This window comes from Corticium candelabrum, chromosome 15 (assembly GCF_963422355.1).
Source record: "Corticium candelabrum chromosome 15, ooCorCand1.1, whole genome shotgun sequence".
Lineage (NCBI taxonomy): Eukaryota > Metazoa > Porifera > Homoscleromorpha > Homosclerophorida > Plakinidae > Corticium > Corticium candelabrum.
The window spans coordinates 6,607,863-6,625,353 of record NC_085099.1 but is presented as its reverse complement, the minus strand read 5'-3'; the positions used below and the strand labels follow the sequence as shown (position 1 = coordinate 6,625,353).

The window sequence follows — 17,491 nt, the reverse complement described above, 5'->3', positions numbered from 1 at the left end:
TCACTTCTTACTGGTATTTTAGTTGCCTCGTGTGTTTGCTCTACCAACTATCGAATGCCCAGTTGATTACACACTGAGGCATCAGCACCCCAGTGCTTTTATCTATTGCCAATTTCACTCAATATCCGATTTTAGCTTTCACTGGCCCTACAAGGCCTAGCAACCATTTTGAAAATTTGTTGTATAAAATATATGGAAAGATGCATGGACAGAAGAACACATGGACAAACTCATCACTTCCTCTAGTGCTTGGGTAAAAAAGCAGATGCAAAGCAGCGATAACAAAAAGACAAGTCTATCTCATACTCTGCTTCATATTAAAATTCTAGAGCAATTTCCAGGCACCATAACTTAGAATAATTTCACTATCTAGCATAACACCTCCGTTGTCTTGTATCGATCAGCAGTTAAGGATGTCGCGTACAACACCTGCACTCATGCACTGTTCATGTTGCTGATGCATGAGCTTGAAACCTCTGACTTGCATTCATTTCTCTGGCAAGATTCTCAGACTCCGTTAGCAGTTTCTGTAACTGGCTTGACGAATTGAGATCAGAGTTAAGATCAGACCGACTCACACAAGGCAACTAAAACACCAAGTTCAGTACACAAATTGAGTATCAATGGCTGTCTATTTCCATATGTATGTGTACATACCTCAGCAAAACTAATGACAGATGATGTATCATCAAAGTCATGTTTCCCTTCATTGACATCAACTGTCACATAAAGCATCATAAGTCTTATAATTCCACATCAGCACTGTATTATTAAGCCTGCTAACTTTGCAATGCTGGAGAATCAGTTTGAAATATACTTGCCAGTTTGTCTCTGAGTCCTGTAGCAAGCTGACCTAATTCTTGTTGCATATCTGCTGTTGACACAAGAGGATGTAAACTTCTCTGATCACCAAACACAGGACTTTCTCTTAGTCTGCTAGCAGATCCGGTGGACACCCTTGAATAGTTATTTGGTAATCCTTGTGACTTCTTGTGAAATTCAGGACTCTTTTCAGGTGTTGGTGTAGTAGATGAATGTCTACGTCAACAATTACAAATTCACAATTGCTACAAAATCATACATCATGTTATGTCTGGCTACCTGTGTAAACTTAGCTCCTCCTCCTGTTTAATCATTTGTTCTTGAGTGCTGCTGAGGTTAAGTCGAAGCAGTTCTAACTCTCTCTGCTGTCGGTCATATAACTGTTGAATATATATAGACAGTAATAGAAGCAGCACACCAGTTGTTGACTTCAATTACTTGTCTAATGCTTGACAGCTCAGTGTCAGATCTCTGCTGTTTCGTTCTTTGCAGTGACAGCAGTTGCTCTTTACGTTGGTCTGTTTCACCTGCAAGAAGAATGTGTAACTTCCTAGAAGTGTGTCTTCCAATAAACAGGCACTACAGGGTTCTCGCTAGAGATTTTTGGGAGCGTGGTGGGATGGGCGGGTCCACAAAGCATGCAGTCTGCTTTTTACAGACGAACATGCGCACCAGAGCCAATCTCAAGTGAGGTAGACTTTGCGTTGTAGAAATTGCGTGTAACATACTTCAAGTGCCCTGGCAAGGAATTCAACTTCGATCACCAGTAGCCCTTCTTAGTGATGTTCATAGATTGCACATGTGCAAGACAAAACTGCAGAAGTCTGTCTAGTCAGGCATTGATTAACGTGGACCACTGCTGTTGCTTCTCATGAAGACATGACTAGTCTAGAATAGATTCTAGGTGCTACTTCCCCGACAAGAGGTGTGCTTTCTGGATCACTGGAAGGGCATCCAGGACTAGAATAAGGACAGCACATCCGGGACTGTGATCAATACTTGTGCATACGTTTGGAACAAAGCTGTCATCGCGCATTATTTTGTAAGAGCCTAGATTTGCGGCTATTGTCACCTTTAGTATTGTGTTTCAGTACTATCGAATTCTCAAATGTTCCTTAGCTGTAAGACTTTGGACTCCTATCTCTACCGTTTCTGAGCACTGCGCACTCTTACTGGAGTGTGGCACTGTGCCACGCTGTCATGCTGTAGCGAGAACCCTGTGCATATCATCAACCTGCTAACTGAAGTTCCCTTTCCAAATAAGCACATCTCTCCCTAGTCTAAGATCATAAAGCAACATATAATGCATCACATAGAAAATAAATAAATTACTTTCTTACTTGTGCAAGCTCTTCCTTCAGCGATGTTATTTCTTCAACATGTAAATCTTTCTGAGCTGCACGTGACAGACAGGTAATATAGTGTCGCTATATACAAATTCAACCAATAACATAGAAAGGCCATACTGTGCAGTTTCTCCTGCCCTTGTCTCAAGTCTGAAATTATTTCTCTCTGTGCTTCAAGTTCTTGCTTCAGCAGCTCCTCTGCTTTTGCACTAACCTACAATGAGAGCAACAAGTTAGTAGTAACATAATGCATTGACACCACATGCTGCCATGCAATCAGCAATGATGGGTTCTCTATGCGACATGGAAATAGCTAATTCTACCACAATTGGACAGTGGCTGTTGCTTCCTACGATTTGATTTCAATCATATTTATGACAGCTACAGCTCACTTGATTAAAGAGGAAGTCCAACAAATGAACTTAACTTGTGTGAGTATATATTACAAAGACAAATTGATTAGTATAAGTTACTTCGTTATCTTCACTTTCGTAAACGAGAACAAGTGATGTTTCTGTGATGTGCAACGCCCACTGCGAACGAATCAATGCATTTACGACAACTGCTACGGATATATCTAGAATGCCAAATGTAAATGCGGAGATATTATAAAGATCTGCCATCTTGCCGTCAGTGGTCCCTCTCTAAAGTAAAATGGCATCAGTAGAGCTGTTTTTCTGTCAAACTTTCAAGCAGAATTCCCCATTGCTACAGCCTACCTAGACAACACGGTTTTGCTTGAGTATTTGTTTATCCTTGTTCTTTTAATATCCGACTAGAAACGTCCAGCGCGCCATCCAGCGTGTGCAACAGATGACGATCCTATTTTCACATCCGGATTGCAACCTTCTACCAATCAGTAGCAAAAGAAAGTGAGCTGACCGGATGTAAAAACAGGAATGTCTTCTATAGCACACACTGGACGGCACACTGAACATTTCTATCCGAAGAGAAAAGTGCATTCTCTAGGTAAGCTGTAGTAATGGGAAATTCTGCTTGAAAGTCTGACAGAAAAACAGCTCTACTGACACCATTTGCTTTAGAGAGGAACCACTGAAGGCAAGAAGGCAGATCTTCATAATATCGTCGCATTCACATTCGGCAGTCTCGATATATCCGTAGCAGTCGTCCGTAAATGCATTGATTCGTTTGCACTGGGCGGAGCTTAATCGACACAAGGAAGTGGAGAGTGGGCGAGTAGGCGTTACATGTACATCACAGAAACATCACTCATTCTCGTTTACGAAAGCGAAGATAACAAAGTAACGTATACCGATTGCTTTGTCTTTGTAACATCTACTCATACAAGTTGAGTTCATTTTTGTGGAACTTCCCCTTTAAGTGTCAAAAAGTCACAGCACAGTAATCTTGTGACCTGTTTGCCTTTCTTGTCCTTTGGTACTTGATTACTTTGGGTATACCACATTCTCCATTCTGTATGTAAAACACCGAGAAAGGGTTCTGAAGTTGCTGGTATTCCTAAACTCCTAAACCAAAATTGTCTACACCCAGTACATTAAAGGCACACTCTGGAGAAGTGTGCAGTGTAGTGTGCAACAGAAATAGCAAGGTCCGGTGATCGAGGGCACTAGTGAAAGTGTTCCTGCGTACGAGTGAGTGCCTCGTAAACTGTTAGAAGACAATCGACGACAGTGTCCATTGCCTTCAACGCCAAAGAATCTCTCAAAACACTGATCCTCTCAAATATTCCCACACAGAGATAATTGGACAAAGCTAAATTGCACAAAAATGTCGGTCTCTAGACAGTCTAAAAGCAACGGAACAACAGAGAGACCATTTCGAGAACGTGATTGTGTGAGTAAGACTCACCTGTGATCTGATCAAGCACCAAAAACCACTACAACTTGGCGAACGAAATTCTTGAAATGGCCCCGCCAGTTTTCTTGATTAACATACATCTGTCAGGTTTGCTCTGAGATAGTGCCCAGATACCCAACTTGGTCATAGGATTTCCCATTAGCCAGTGAAGGCAGAGCCAGTAAATAGTCTAGGGGGCATCTCCGGAGTGTAATTACAGAAGACCTAGATTACCCTACGTAAATATGTGTACCAGGCACATGTAGAGAAAAGACCTCTAGATTCCCATAGAGGCTTTGTGTGGAGAAGTTCATATGGCTTAGCTCCACATATATTTAAATGTAAGTTTTCTGTAGTCTGACAGCATAAAAGACTTCCTGTTCCACATCATGCTGACAACAAAATAATACCATATTATGCATTAGAACACACTTTTGACCTGCAGTTTCCCTTCCAATTCAGTACAAGTTCTCTCTAACTTGAAGCTGACATCAGTTTTCTCAGAAATCTCGCTATTCTAAACAGAGTCAACAAACAACAACATGCAGCACTCTCACAATTTGTACAACACTAGAACTGTTTGTGCCTTTTCTTGAAGGTCTTTGTTGAGGCAGTCTTCTCGCTCTTTGAGTATCCTAATACTCTTCTGCAAAGCTTGCTGATGAGACTGAAACATAAACACTTGTCACTGTAAACTAACTACAAAATAATACAAACCAGTTAAACCTTAAGCTTTTGAAATTCTTTGCTGGCATGGTCGGTCTCGATGTGTGCTTGCTGCAGTTCCACCTACAGGACACAACACTATGCTGAATTAAGAATCACTAAGGGTGCTAAACCCTCACTGTTAGCGTAGGCTATGGAACAGATGCTGCACTCAGTGTACTGGCTAGTTAACATGAAGAGGGTGAGAAGGAGCTTGACACATTGACTGGCACGTGGGATTGTTGACATTTGGCATGCTAATTAACATCAGACACACTGAACCATGCACTACTACATGTAGTAGTCTACATACCAATTGCTGGTGGTTGGTCCAGCTGTTCAACCAATAGCAACAACCACTGTGTTACATCGACATGCCAAGTCATGAGTAAATACTGACTTTATATTAGACGTGTTACCAGACAAAACTAGCTTGATCAGAGCAATAGCCATCAGAACTTTACTGACAGCATGTCTACACTGCGAGTACGCATGATATTGTAAAGCCTTCATTCACATTTTCACACAAAATTTAAGCCCTGACATATAGCACTTTGTATCGAGATTAGAAAACACCAACAGATGTTATGTTTTGCAGTAGCAACTGACGCTATGCATTAAAATTGTGAAATTCTTAGGTACGTGAACTAAAATGCTGGATATGAAGTCTACATCCTTGATAGCTGGGGCTCAAGCAGAAGCCTTTTCTGTGTCGTTTGGGCATTAGGAGACATAGATGTCAATAATAGCATTAAAGAGAACAAACTACGTAATAGGGCAAAGGTCCATGCAGTGGCAGGTTATGTGTTGTATATAGACTAAAGATACTTTAGAATGCTAGAGATGTAATAAATGTGATACCCAAGTGGAAAAGTGCAAATGTACTACTTTTGGTATCTTAGAAAGACTTGAAAATGCAGATGAATAAAGTCATAGCTCTGCTCACAGATTCCAATCCTTTTTAATTGGTGGATATATAAACACTTCAAATAGAGATAAACTATACTATTAATATGTAGATCACAGCCCACTGACAAAATTATTCCAACAAACTGACTTAATTTCTAGAATCCTGCCAATGCAAAGCATAAAATCTGTTTGGTGTCGCCTTATAAAATTGATAACTAATATATCCTACACCTAGTCCAGCTAAGCTAGCTAGTGATATCATAGTAACTAACTTGTGTTGTTTCTAGTTCTTGACTGTGCGAGTGCTCACGTTCTTCCAGAGTTCTCACTCTGACAATCACCAAACCAAACAAAGTTAATAACGATAACACCATTGGATTACAGTATCATTTCTGACTTTGCCTCAAGATGGTTAATATAGTTGTCCTTAGAATAAAGATCCTCTTCAATCAGAAAACAAAAACATATTATCCTATGATTGCAATACAATTGAAATCAAATGTACCAACTTTTGCATTTGCTGTATCTCTCTTCCAATGTCAAGATCTAAACAAACACAAAATTTTGTTTTAATAGACACGTGTACTTCACACATTATAACATACTGCTACAACAATCAAACGCCGCAGCTTTAAAATCTGTACTAAATGTGTACTCTGATTGACTGCACAAGATCACAATACATGCAAACTGTGTGCAGAAATGACATCACTAGGCAAGTTTCAGAAACTAACAGTGTTGGAGCCTAGGATCTTATGTAAACTATCCTATTAATATCACACTTAATTAGCAGATATATATCATAATACCCCACATTTAGCCCCAAGGGCTATAAGAGAAAAGTCACTGTTTTATAAATGCTGTATTTGGAGAACTATAAATCCACGACCTACGAATGAAATCTGACACGCATGCACAGCTACACCTAGACTGCATGGTCATAGCTAGTATCTTAAGCTTGTATTGATGTCTTCTCAAATGAGAAGGAGCTATACCTTAAGAGCTACAAACTGATTGTGTGTTGTTTCTTTTTTACAAGAGCTAGATGGAAACATCGCTGCTACTGCCAAAGAGTTCTCTGTTGACAAGTGGCATGTACTGTATACTGGTGTCACACTATGATAGGCATGTGGCATGGCATACTGTAGACTGGCATGGCATGAACACCGCCATCCCATGTGCACAACAAAGATTCAGATTGCTTAAAGACAACAGTAAGGCTTATATTCGACTAAAAGACTAAGACTTAAATGCAGGGTATTATGGTAATAGGTGAAGTGTACACATCAAAATCATGCAGCAGTCCGAAAACTCCCTAAGCAACATCATAGTGGGTCCATTTCGTAACTACAAAAGCACCCAATGCTGCTCAGGAAATGCAGATGCGTGTAAGTGTGTGTGTGTGTGTGTGTGTGTGTGTGTGTGTGTGTGTGTGTGTGTGTGTGTGTGTGTGTGTGTGTGTGTGTGTGTGTGTGTGTGTGTGTGTGTGTGTGTCTGTCTGTCTGTCTGTGTGCAGTGAAGTACTGTGTGGATATGTAGAGGAGGGGGAAGGAGGGAGAGAGGAAGGGAGAGAGGAAGAGAGGAAGGAAGAGAGGAAGGGAGAGAGGAAGAGAGGAAGGAAGAGAGGAAGAGAGGAAGGGAGAGATCCCTCAAAGTAAAAAGATAGCAAGATGCAATGAAGTCTGATAGTGCTAACATTTCTCACCTTCCTTCTGTCAGCATCCCATGCATCAAGTTGTTTCTGATGAGCTGACACAGTCTCGTTCAACTCTCTGTAATCATATGACAATATTTCAATACCAAGCACAACAAATTCAACATACAGTTAACGTCTCCCAGGCCCTCTTAACGCACACAGGCTAGAGGCTACAGTGGGGCACAACCTGCAAGTTAAATTTGGAACAGAAGTGTTGCAGATAAACATGTAGTCATGGCATGCGTTCAGTGTACCACCGACAGGGCGATTATAACCGCCGGCATGTTACTTAATACTTCAAACAAATGGCACAAAAAGTGAGGTGAACAACAAGCATTGTTGTGCCTGCCACATCCCGTACAGCATGATGAGCATAGGTTAGTGTAGGTTAAGATAATTTCACTAATACCTTTAAAAGCTGGGAGCTACGAGACAAGGACTGAGGGAGGCATCCCAGTTCTAGCAGTAGAAGATGTAGAATTACACCATACAGCTGTAGCATACAGCCACATGCACATGTGGTGTTAGTACAAGCCAGGAACAACAATGCTTGTTGCACACCTCACATTCCATGTCAATCGTTTGCAGTGGGTGGCATGCCAGCAGCTATAATCGCCCTGCAGGTGGTACATTGAATGCTTGGTGACCGTGTATCCGCAGCACTTCCATTCCAATGCAATTATCTGCCCAATTTTAACTGGCCCTCTTTGTGAGCAAGCTCTGCCCCACTCTAGCCTCTAGCCTGTGTGAGTGTTAAAGGAACACTCCGTTGTTTAGCCCTATGCCCACGCAAACTTGATTGCATAGCTATGTAATCAAAATAGAAGGTTGGTCTGAAGTACAGGCAAAGCTGGATATGAGAATTCTAGACATTAGCAGCAAATAGCCTGAAAACAGAGTATACGATGGTCACGTGAAAACATTCTGTCAACATGCGCTAATGCTAAGAGCCTCGCTACCATCAAAATGCTAGAAGACACTTGTGAGATGTTGAGAAAATGTGCTCGTGGGTTATGAAACAGGCATGGATGCGCATGCAAGGCTGAAGGGACTAACTGTACTGCATTTGTCCTCTTGCAATTATCACGTGACGTACTTACTGGTTACCACGTGATCATCATCATCGTATGCACTGTTTTCATGCCGATTTGTAGTGCTCGCATGTTCAAACCTGGTTTTGTGTAAAACGTAACCTATTCGGTGCCTTCAACCTGAGAAAAGATGACAAGTTGGTTTGCACGCGACCCGAACTCTGCTTCAACAACGAGATTGCAAAATCACTCCGGTACGTTTTCCTTATTTGTAACGGTGACTACACTCAGATAGCCAGCTTTGCCTGTAGTTCAGCCCAACCTTCCAACTTGATTGAGTATAGTATGCAATCAAGTTTGTGGGAGCGTAGTGCTAAACAACGGAGTGCTAAACAACGGAGTGTACCTTGAAGAGAGAACATGAAACAACTTAACATACAGCAAGCAGACAGCTTACTTGTCTCTGTCCCTTAATTCTGCCATTAGCAATTGCAACTCATGTTGCTGTTTGTAGATTAGACCCATCTCATCCTCACTCTTCTACTCAAAAACTATATATAAACACCCATGCATCATTGTTTTGTTCAACCTTGCTGTTCCTTAGAGCTTGACTTAACATTTCTAACTGAGTTGAGAGCTGCTCGGGAGGATTTAAGTCTTGAATAAAAGGACGTGCTGTGCCATCCTACAAAGGAAACAAAAACACTCCCAGAAACTGCCCTAATTAGTCTGCAATACACTGACTGCATGCCCAAAATACAGATATTAATTAACAATGATTGTCATGTCATCAGTGGTCTTGAATGATGTCCAGGGTGCATGATAGGTATAGATAGGTCTCCAACGAAGCCAGCTAATTGGCTGTACATGACAGCAAACAGAGCAGAAATTTCCTGTACGCTGTATTGTTTTGTACCCAGGACTGACTGGCTGATCCAATACAAGATAGTAGACCAAGCTGCAATTTCTACTTCTGTAAACACTTAACATGCAAAAGCTGCAATCTCCAGCAATGCACAGACTAAAACCAGGCAGCTTAGAAGCTACAACTACTATGATGACAAAACAAGGGCAAGAGAAGACACGGCAAAGTGTGTAAATGAGCGTGGTCAGACATGCAGCAGCTTTGTGCATTTTAGTGTGTACTTATATATATGCCAAGTTTGTTGCCAGAATTTTTCAAAGTGTAGCAGGATGACAACGTCATTTATCTAAATTACTATTAACATTTAATAATTAATATCAACAAACAACAAAGTAAAGCTATGAAACTGAAGTTGCCAAAGTTGTAAGGATCAACGCACAGACAGTGTACTAGTTAAAAATGCAAAGCATTGTTGGGGCAAGCCTCAGTGAGAACAGACAGACCTGACGCATAGTGCTAACGTAAATTTCTCTAATTGTAGTTTGGAGTTCCAGCCTGTTTGCATTCTTGTAGTACAGTCCTGTGGCACCCAGCAATCAGTTGTGAACATCTTCCGCTCTTGATGTGTCAGCTAAGAACAATGTACCTAGAAATTTAAAGTAGACACAAACTGATTCGTGTACACCTCCACAACGCAGAGTGCAAACCATTTTGTGGTGTGTATGCTCACACAGTTTGTAGATACTCCTAGCAAAGAAATCTACCTGGAAATTTGTTCGCTTCAAATCAAGCTACGAGTAGTTCATTCACAGCCAGACGTGAACCCACGTGTTCGGACATCGCGGAAAACATGGATAGAGCGTTAACATAAATTCCTTAGTAAAAGCAACGTGTTCTCACATTTAGTTGCATTTTTGGCAGCAGTCATCAAGCTATCTCTAGAAGCTCGAGCCTGTTTTCACATTCTCTTATTAGTCCCGTGGGACTCGAAGGAGGACGATTACTAACGTGCGCACTTTGAGAGTCGTTTAGTGTCCAACCAATGAGCGATGTTGAAATCCCATACTTGATCATGCGGTTTGGCTCATCGCATGCAGCAGTGTCGTGGGGCAGCATCCGGCAATGGCGGTAGTCATAGCATTAAGAGTCTGCGAATCGTTCTGTTGCAATCTCCCTTGTTTTTCCATAGTGGGTGCAAGACTAGCTTGTATTACTAAAGCCTCACTGAATGAAAAGCAAGGTGTTGCTTTCGCTGGATTCTGCTGCATGTTGCTGCTGCATGACGTTACAATGTGTCTCAATTAACATATACAGGCAAGACTGGTCTACTACACGTAGCTAGTCTGAGAAAACCAGTAGAATAGACGTCTACTAGATCTCACATATCTAGATGCTAGCTAGATCGATCAACTCGACCCAGTCCTCCCTTTTTGTCATCCGAACAGCAGCATGAATTCAAGAGATTTTTAGAAATCACTGTAGGAGTGCTACCTATATGTCTGATCGTGTGTACGTTTTCGCTGAACTCATAATGCAAAGAATCAGACACGAGCAGACACGTGTGCTAGCTTGTAAACGTAGACCAATTTTGGTCACTATATGTGCAAATAACAATAGGCAAGTCATAGGTTGAATGAAGCTCCACGTACAATCAGCAATAGTTATTCTTTTCTCCTGTGGTCTATAAAAGAGCTAGCATTTGCAACCACAAAGAAACGGAACAAATTCCAACAGACAATGTAAGCATTGTCTGAGTCCTTCCGTGGGCCATTTCGTTGGACAAGAGGACACGTTTCATTGTCTAGACTATATCTAGAAGTAGCACCATGCTAGAAAGTTCCTACAAAGAGCAAAGTTCGCTACTTCAAACCATAGTCGTGTCATTAGCGCACGTTAGCAATCGCCCTCCTCTGCGAGGGACTGGTGTGCAGCACCTGGAGAGCCATACAGCTATTACACTTACCCTTGCATTGTGACATCACAAACCATCATGTCTGTGATTGGCTCAAAATCAACATTATTTCCGGCCAGTCGGTCGCACGTGCATAGGTCCGTACCATCACACACACCTCAACACAGTACAGTACAAATAGGAAAGGTCTCGCCAAGGCTCGCCCCAATAAGTACAGTTTTCTGAACCACTACATTCTCATCTTGTTATGGCAACCAGCTGCAGAAAGCAAGACTGCACTTCAATGACGCAGATTTGGTTTTTTAAACGCTTTACTAAAGACCTGATTTGTATGCACCCATCACCTTTTTTACGATGTCAGCTCAAAGCCCTTCCAGATATCTACCACTCTGGACTGTCTGTGGTCGCTTTAGATGTCACACAGCATCGAGTACGTGCGTATCCAGTTTCCCTTGTGAAACGAGAGTACAGCGTATAATGTTACATGTAACACCAGATGCTCCCATGGTTGTGTTGGCTGCCATAGACGCCATGCAAGTTTCATTAATAGTAAAGAATCTGAAGTTTTTAGTAGGTCTCTTCATAGTCAACAATCGACTACCACGAAACAAGAAGATAAGTGAAAGGCATGCACGCTGTAAATCATTTAATTAATAAACCAAATCCGGTATTTTGTTCACCATTAATAGTAACACGGCAACACAGTGACTTCAAAGGAAGTTCGCCATCCCCTCTTTCGCCCAAAAGATATAACACGGTGGGAAAAGGTCTGGCTACGTGAGACTAAATCTGACAATAAAAGTCATGACATAGCAAAAGATTACAAGCTTTCAGTAGTGTTTCATGTTAGTGATTCATGTTATAAGTGCAGTGCCCACGCCCACGTTTCCACCTAAGACGTAGTGCCCAACTACGCCTGAGATAGCTGGCGACAACCCTGTATACCATGTAACATAAATCACAACTCAGCACTTTCAAAAATATTCCATATTTCAACAGCTTAAACAATTCTTGATGAATGCGCTGTAGTTCATTGTCATACACAGACACAAAGGTAATGGCAAGTTATACTTGCCATTTTACAAATTATTAGGTGCATATGGTTTACCATTACTATATTTCTTCGATTAAAGGAGAACTCTCACCAAATACTAAAACTTGTTGAAAGAAAGATACAAAGCCTAGCATCTTCCTGCAGGAAACCTACGGTCCAGACAGCCACAGAAGCAGAGAATGAGCAATGAGTTGTTCAGACGATTCCTCATATGTATGTTTCACAAAGTCTTACTCTCTGGAAGTAACTACTTTAGGTTTAACCACACCAAGCACTCCTAACGCACCCAAAATGCAGCAAGACATGATCTATGAACTAATCTAAGAAGGGTCTCCTTTTGAGGGTCCATGGTTGTATTGACACAGTCGATACTTGCATGATAAGTTTGGGGTCACAGTTTGCTTTAGTCAATAAATCACAGCTTGACACTATATGTCTCACAAGCCTTACCTTGAAAAGTGCACAGGTATTGGTCTTCCTTGCTAACTAGCAACCAGAGTTATGCTCATGCCACATACGCGTACTAAACACACCCATGCAGGTAATTTCAATGCTTTATTTCTTCGTTACCGTAAACTTCTACAGTAAACGGTTGCAAAGGTTGTGTCATGAAGTGACAGCTTTCATCTGAAAGATTGTTGATTTTGGTGAGAGTTCTCCTTTAAATGCAATGGGGTTTGTTTTTTAGCTAAGGTTTCAACTGCGGTATGCAAACGCGATGTAGGTTTGACACCTTAAAAGAGGCCAAGACACCATAATGGTACGCATTTCACACTTTGAGACATCATGCAGTGAAACAGTATCTAAGTACGTAGTTTAAAGAAACAGTTGGCTTTGCATCACGTATGCCTCTGAAGAAGTCATATGATTTTCCTTCAAACTTCAAGCTAGATATATTGGAATTCATTGAAATGCAGCATTTATTGGAGGGCGGCGTTTGTATTTATCTGTACTCTAAGCTGAGGCGTTTACACAAGGGCAGCATTTAATTGAGGGCGGTGTTTAATCAAAGAAATACGGTATTAAGAACTTTAAATTAAGCTACTTCAAACATTTCTAAAAACACAGTACTCTTTCATTTCTAACAAGTGATTGGATTAGATACTGCAAGGAAATTTAGCCTGACCATAAACTTGAAGCCACTGCATGTTCTAAGATAGTCCATTTCTGTCACATTACATGAAACTATTCATATTAACAAGTGAGAAAACTTGTCACAAACTTTTTACAACTTCATAATTTAATTATCTTATACAAACATCAAACACACGGGTATCAAGTCTTTTGCTGTAGAACTGATCTGTGTATCCTCTGTTGACACGAACAGTGCTTCATTGTTGGGACATAGCCAAACTGTTTTGAAGGATCAACTATAGCTAGTTAGTCTAGTGTAGCCAGACCCTTTTGTCATACTTCTGGGCGGGAAAGGACCTGGTGAAGTTAGTTTAAGTCGCTGTGTTGTCGCTTTAGTTTCTTAAAGGCTTTAGCAAAGACGAGATTGGTATGAATGCAGTGCAATCAAATCTCAATTATCTCGTAAAGAACAACTCGAAAACTACAGCTAGAGTCTGCTGTTTGTAAAATCTGCATGTCTACAGCCAACACGACCATGAAAATGTTCACGTCGACAGCCTAGATCTCATGCAGTCATCACGACGTCTGACGTAGTGTAGTGTCCTCATGTCGCAACGAAACTGGATGTGAACATACTCGATGCTGTTCGACATCCAAAGTGATCACAGACAGTCTAGAGTGGGCGATATCTGGAAGGCTTGGAGCTGACATCATCAAACAAGATGAGTCACCCGTCTTTCTTTGTTTGGGTAATGACTGTCTGCGGTTGCTTTGGACGTCAAACAGCAAACGTCACAGCGTCAAGTATGTTCGCATCCACACAGTACATTTGCATCCAGACTCTGCTGTGAGACGAGCACACAACATTATGTTAGATATCATGACCGCATGCAATTGTAGCCTGTCAATATATCCCATGGTTGCGTTGGCTACTGTAAACATTCAGATTTTACAAACAGCTAGCAAAGACTCTAGCTGTAGTTTTCAAGTTGTTCTCTATGAAACAAAAAGATAATTGAGATAGAATTGCACTGTGTATACATACCAATCTGATCTTTACTAAAGCATATAAAAAATTAACAATTAGACCAAATCTGGTATTTAGTTCACCCATTATCGGTAAAGCGGCAACACAGTAATTTCAGAGAAACTAGACTCTTTCTCACCCAAAAGTATGACATGGCAAGAAAGGGTCTAGACTAAATGTTTTAATAAAAGTCCTAAATAATTTTTAGTCCAAACATCCAAAAATCTAGCAAAATCCATTATATTTCCAAAAGTTTAAACCCTACAAATTTGCCTGTTAATTCAAATTTGGACGACCTAGAGCGTGTTCACACCGGGCCTAATCATGATTAGTTTGGAGTTAGTGTAATAATACCACTGTTTACACCCATGATTAGTGTAACACCATTCTAACGCCATAGAGAGTAGCATTACAACCACATTAGTGGCATTAGTGGTTGCACGTGTAACTTTGGCATGTGAGATATACAAGAAGAGCATGCTGCCGATGTTTCTGATGTGGTGTTGTATGTTTAAACATACAAATGCAGCAACATGTTGATGTATACGTAAGCGTATGCAGATGTTTACAACGTGTGTGCCTGGACAACTTCCTGCCATCCCTGACGGAGCTGCCAGAGAAAACAAACTAAATGTTTCCCTCTTCAAAACCTAACGCAATGGATTCATCAAGACAATTCAAGCGAATTCTTGCCGGATATGAAGAATGAAACTGTGGAGGCTAATTACACACGCATGCCCCTGTGACTTACTAATCATAGGTAGCGGTGTGAACGCCCTTGCGCTAATGTTGGCCTAATGATAGTTCCTAGAAGTGCCGACTACTACACTTATTTTGGCTACACTGTACACTACAGTAGGCCCTTGCTTATCCAACTTCTTGATTATCTGACAATGTTCGCAAAGCCGAAATGACCTCACACACCTGTTTTGTGAAAGCGCACTGACAACGTGCAGTAGTGGCAACAAAAGATACGAAGGCTTCTAGGATTAGTTTCAACTGTTTGGTTATTGTAGTTCGCATAGATAGTACACACACACATACTACGTCTTCGTGCAATCATTTTATCACTAGCGCATTGTACATGTTCTAGAGTTCATACCATGTACGTACACTGGGACTAAAAAGCGGACTAGAACTCTGAGGTACATTTGAAACTTGGGTCTTTTCACGACCCCTATTTCCTCTGTGGATTGACCAAAGGGGGTCAGATAATCAAGAGTCTACTGTTCATTCAGGCTCATGCCTATGGTAAACAATTAACATTCCATAGGTATGAGAGCATGAACGTGGTGTGCTGTATAGAAAAAAATAAATTGTAATTAATGGTAACACTTCTAGATCCACTAGATACATTTATATGCTCCTGATCCAAATTAACTTAATTAATATATATGCTGCTGCTCACAGGTTGCATGACTGAGAAAGGTTATGCGCCAAATTGTTTTACAGTTGGTGAGTGATAAAGTATTACAATATCACACATTTACTAACTACAGTAACTAGATTATCACAAAACTGCTGGACTATACTTTGGGGGTAGACTGCTAGCACACACGCTTGTGAAGTAATAACCTACCGTATGAATAGAAGAAAGGCTGGTGTCAAATACTCTACTGGTTGTCGCCTTGTTAACCTGCAAGCCGCTTGCTCTCGACTTGACAACTCTACTATGAACCTGTCAACAAACGAGTACGATACAAATTTAGAGAAACAACAGCGAAAATGTTAGTCTAAAGCCATAGCTCCTACCTTCGAAGGTGTACTGTGATAGACTCTTCCATTCAATACTGCATTGGACGCCTGGTCTCTGCTTTGGTTACCTGTTGTACCACCTAGACACAACAACTAGCCGTAAGAAAGCAAACGTCATCCGAGCTGAAACAACGGTTTCCGTGCACCTTTATTTACCTTGTCTGTCACACGATTTAGACATCATCAAATAGTCACTCAACACCAGAGACAGGCACACGGCGAATGAAAGGATTCTGTCTGAACTGTTCAGTTATACGGGATTGTCGCATGTCACGTGAGTGAGGTGGTCTGTTTGCTCGTCGAATGACGCAAAACCAACAGGAATCGCAGTCCGAACTAGATGAAACGGATGAAACCTCCGAAACCTCAGTTCTCTTGCTGTCACAGGTTTCAGAATTTTTTCCAGGTAACTCTACCTCGGAGAAAGTCCGTGTAACCGCGAAGACATTACGTGCACGTGACAATCCAGAACGTGAAACGGTCAGTCTCACAGCTCGCATAAATTAATAGTCTGAGTAATTCTTACATTTCCTACTTCTTCGAATTGTTAGAGCAGTCAGCGCCGCCTAACTGGACGAAGGAGAAAGACGAGGTACAAGTTTGCTGTATACGTTGTCTACATCATTTTGCTTCTCACTCATCTTGGCAGCTTTGTTCTCAATGCCGTTTTCTATTGGTGGTGCTTATACAAAGACCGAAGTTCTATTGTGAAATGCTCTAACTTTACGTTGTATGAAAACCCTTTGGTTGTAGATTCGGTTTGGGCTGCATCAAAGGTACCAATTGGATTACTGGCAACCATATGGATAACGAAGACAGACACATACAGAGGAATGCGCTATGTGTGGAAAACAATGAAGTCTGTGCCAAGATTTTGGAGTTTGCTGTTATTGCTTGTCTTCAGCTGTGTATACAGCATTAATGAGATCGTCACTGGTCTGCTGACACAGGAAAATCCTTCAGTTCATTTCTTTATTTTTGAGCTTTTAGAAAAGGTGGTATTATTTCCTTTACCATGTCTCCTCAACTGTACAAAGGCCCCCAGAGAGTACCTGTTTAGAATTGAATATTATCTTTACACTGCCACTCTTGTGATACTTGTGACAGACAACATGTTCGAAACAGTTGCCTCCAGTCTTCTCGGTGCATTCAAATTGGCGACAATTCCAAACAGTGAGAGCGACCATGCCACCTTAATCAACTTGGTTCTAATGATTGCTAACGCGGCATACAGAAAAGTTTTGTGGGATTTCTACTGGCTAAAGTTGTGGAAAGGAGACAGAAATCTTTTTGGGACTGTTTACCCTTCACTACCTCTTAGTTGATACATTAAATAGTTTCTGAACTAAATTAAGTTAATATATGATGCATCTTTGGAAAAGAAACTGCTGTTGCTATATGTGTGCAAAGTGGATGACCAAAAATTGTCTCCTACTAGATAAACTTGCTTAACACTTGGAATCCATTTGGTTTTCAA

The 17,491-nt window shown here is 41.1% G+C and overlaps 2 protein-coding genes across 2 annotated transcripts; one reads left to right on the top strand and one right to left on the bottom strand.

The window, feature by feature from the left end:
• Positions 1-302: 302 nt before the first annotated feature.
• On the bottom strand, positions 303-16,273 carry LOC134191163 (coiled-coil domain-containing protein 62-like). The gene is made up of 20 exons (XM_062659745.1): positions 16,171-16,273; positions 16,012-16,094; positions 15,839-15,937; positions 8,917-9,012; positions 8,785-8,867; positions 7,306-7,372; positions 6,110-6,146; positions 5,998-6,043; positions 5,873-5,930; positions 4,713-4,775; positions 4,573-4,653; positions 4,426-4,503; positions 2,289-2,382; positions 2,163-2,218; positions 2,057-2,102; positions 1,261-1,349; positions 1,102-1,202; positions 785-1,038; positions 658-719; positions 303-587 (listed from the first exon to the last, which is right to left on the bottom strand). Exons 1-20 carry the CDS (start codon positions 16,196-16,198, stop codon positions 447-449), a joined length of 1,662 nt encoding a protein of 553 aa, XP_062515729.1. The 5' UTR covers positions 16,199-16,273; the 3' UTR covers positions 303-446.
• An 11-nt stretch (positions 16,274-16,284) lies between these two features.
• Positions 16,285-17,413, top strand: LOC134191165 (uncharacterized). Its single transcript, XM_062659746.1, has 2 exons — positions 16,285-16,494; positions 16,566-17,413. Exons 1-2 carry the CDS (start codon positions 16,318-16,320, stop codon positions 17,337-17,339), a joined length of 951 nt encoding a protein of 316 aa, XP_062515730.1. The 5' UTR covers positions 16,285-16,317; the 3' UTR covers positions 17,340-17,413.
• The last annotated feature ends 78 nt before the right edge of the window (positions 17,414-17,491 follow it).

What these genes read in the sequence shown, in the direction of transcription:
- LOC134191163 (XM_062659745.1), bottom strand. Translation starts at nt 16,198, where the DNA reads ATGATGTCTAAATCGTGTGACAGACAAG. An exon ending in TGAAGGAAGAGCTTGCACAA is followed by an intron (nt 2,103 to 2,162) that starts GTAAGAAAGTAA and finishes TTATGATCTTAG; the next exon opens with ACTAGGGAGAGATGTGCTTA. An exon ending in AAGGGAACTTCAGTTAGCAG is followed by an intron (nt 1,350 to 2,056) that starts GTTGATGATATG and finishes TTCTTCTTGCAG; the next exon opens with GTGAAACAGACCAACGTAAA.
- LOC134191165 (XM_062659746.1), top strand. Translation starts at nt 16,318, where the DNA reads ATGACGCAAAACCAACAGGAATCGCAGTCCGAACTAGATGAAACGGAT. An exon ending in ACAATCCAGAACGTGAAACG is followed by an intron (nt 16,495 to 16,565) that starts GTCAGTCTCACA and finishes TCGAATTGTTAG; the next exon opens with AGCAGTCAGCGCCGCCTAAC.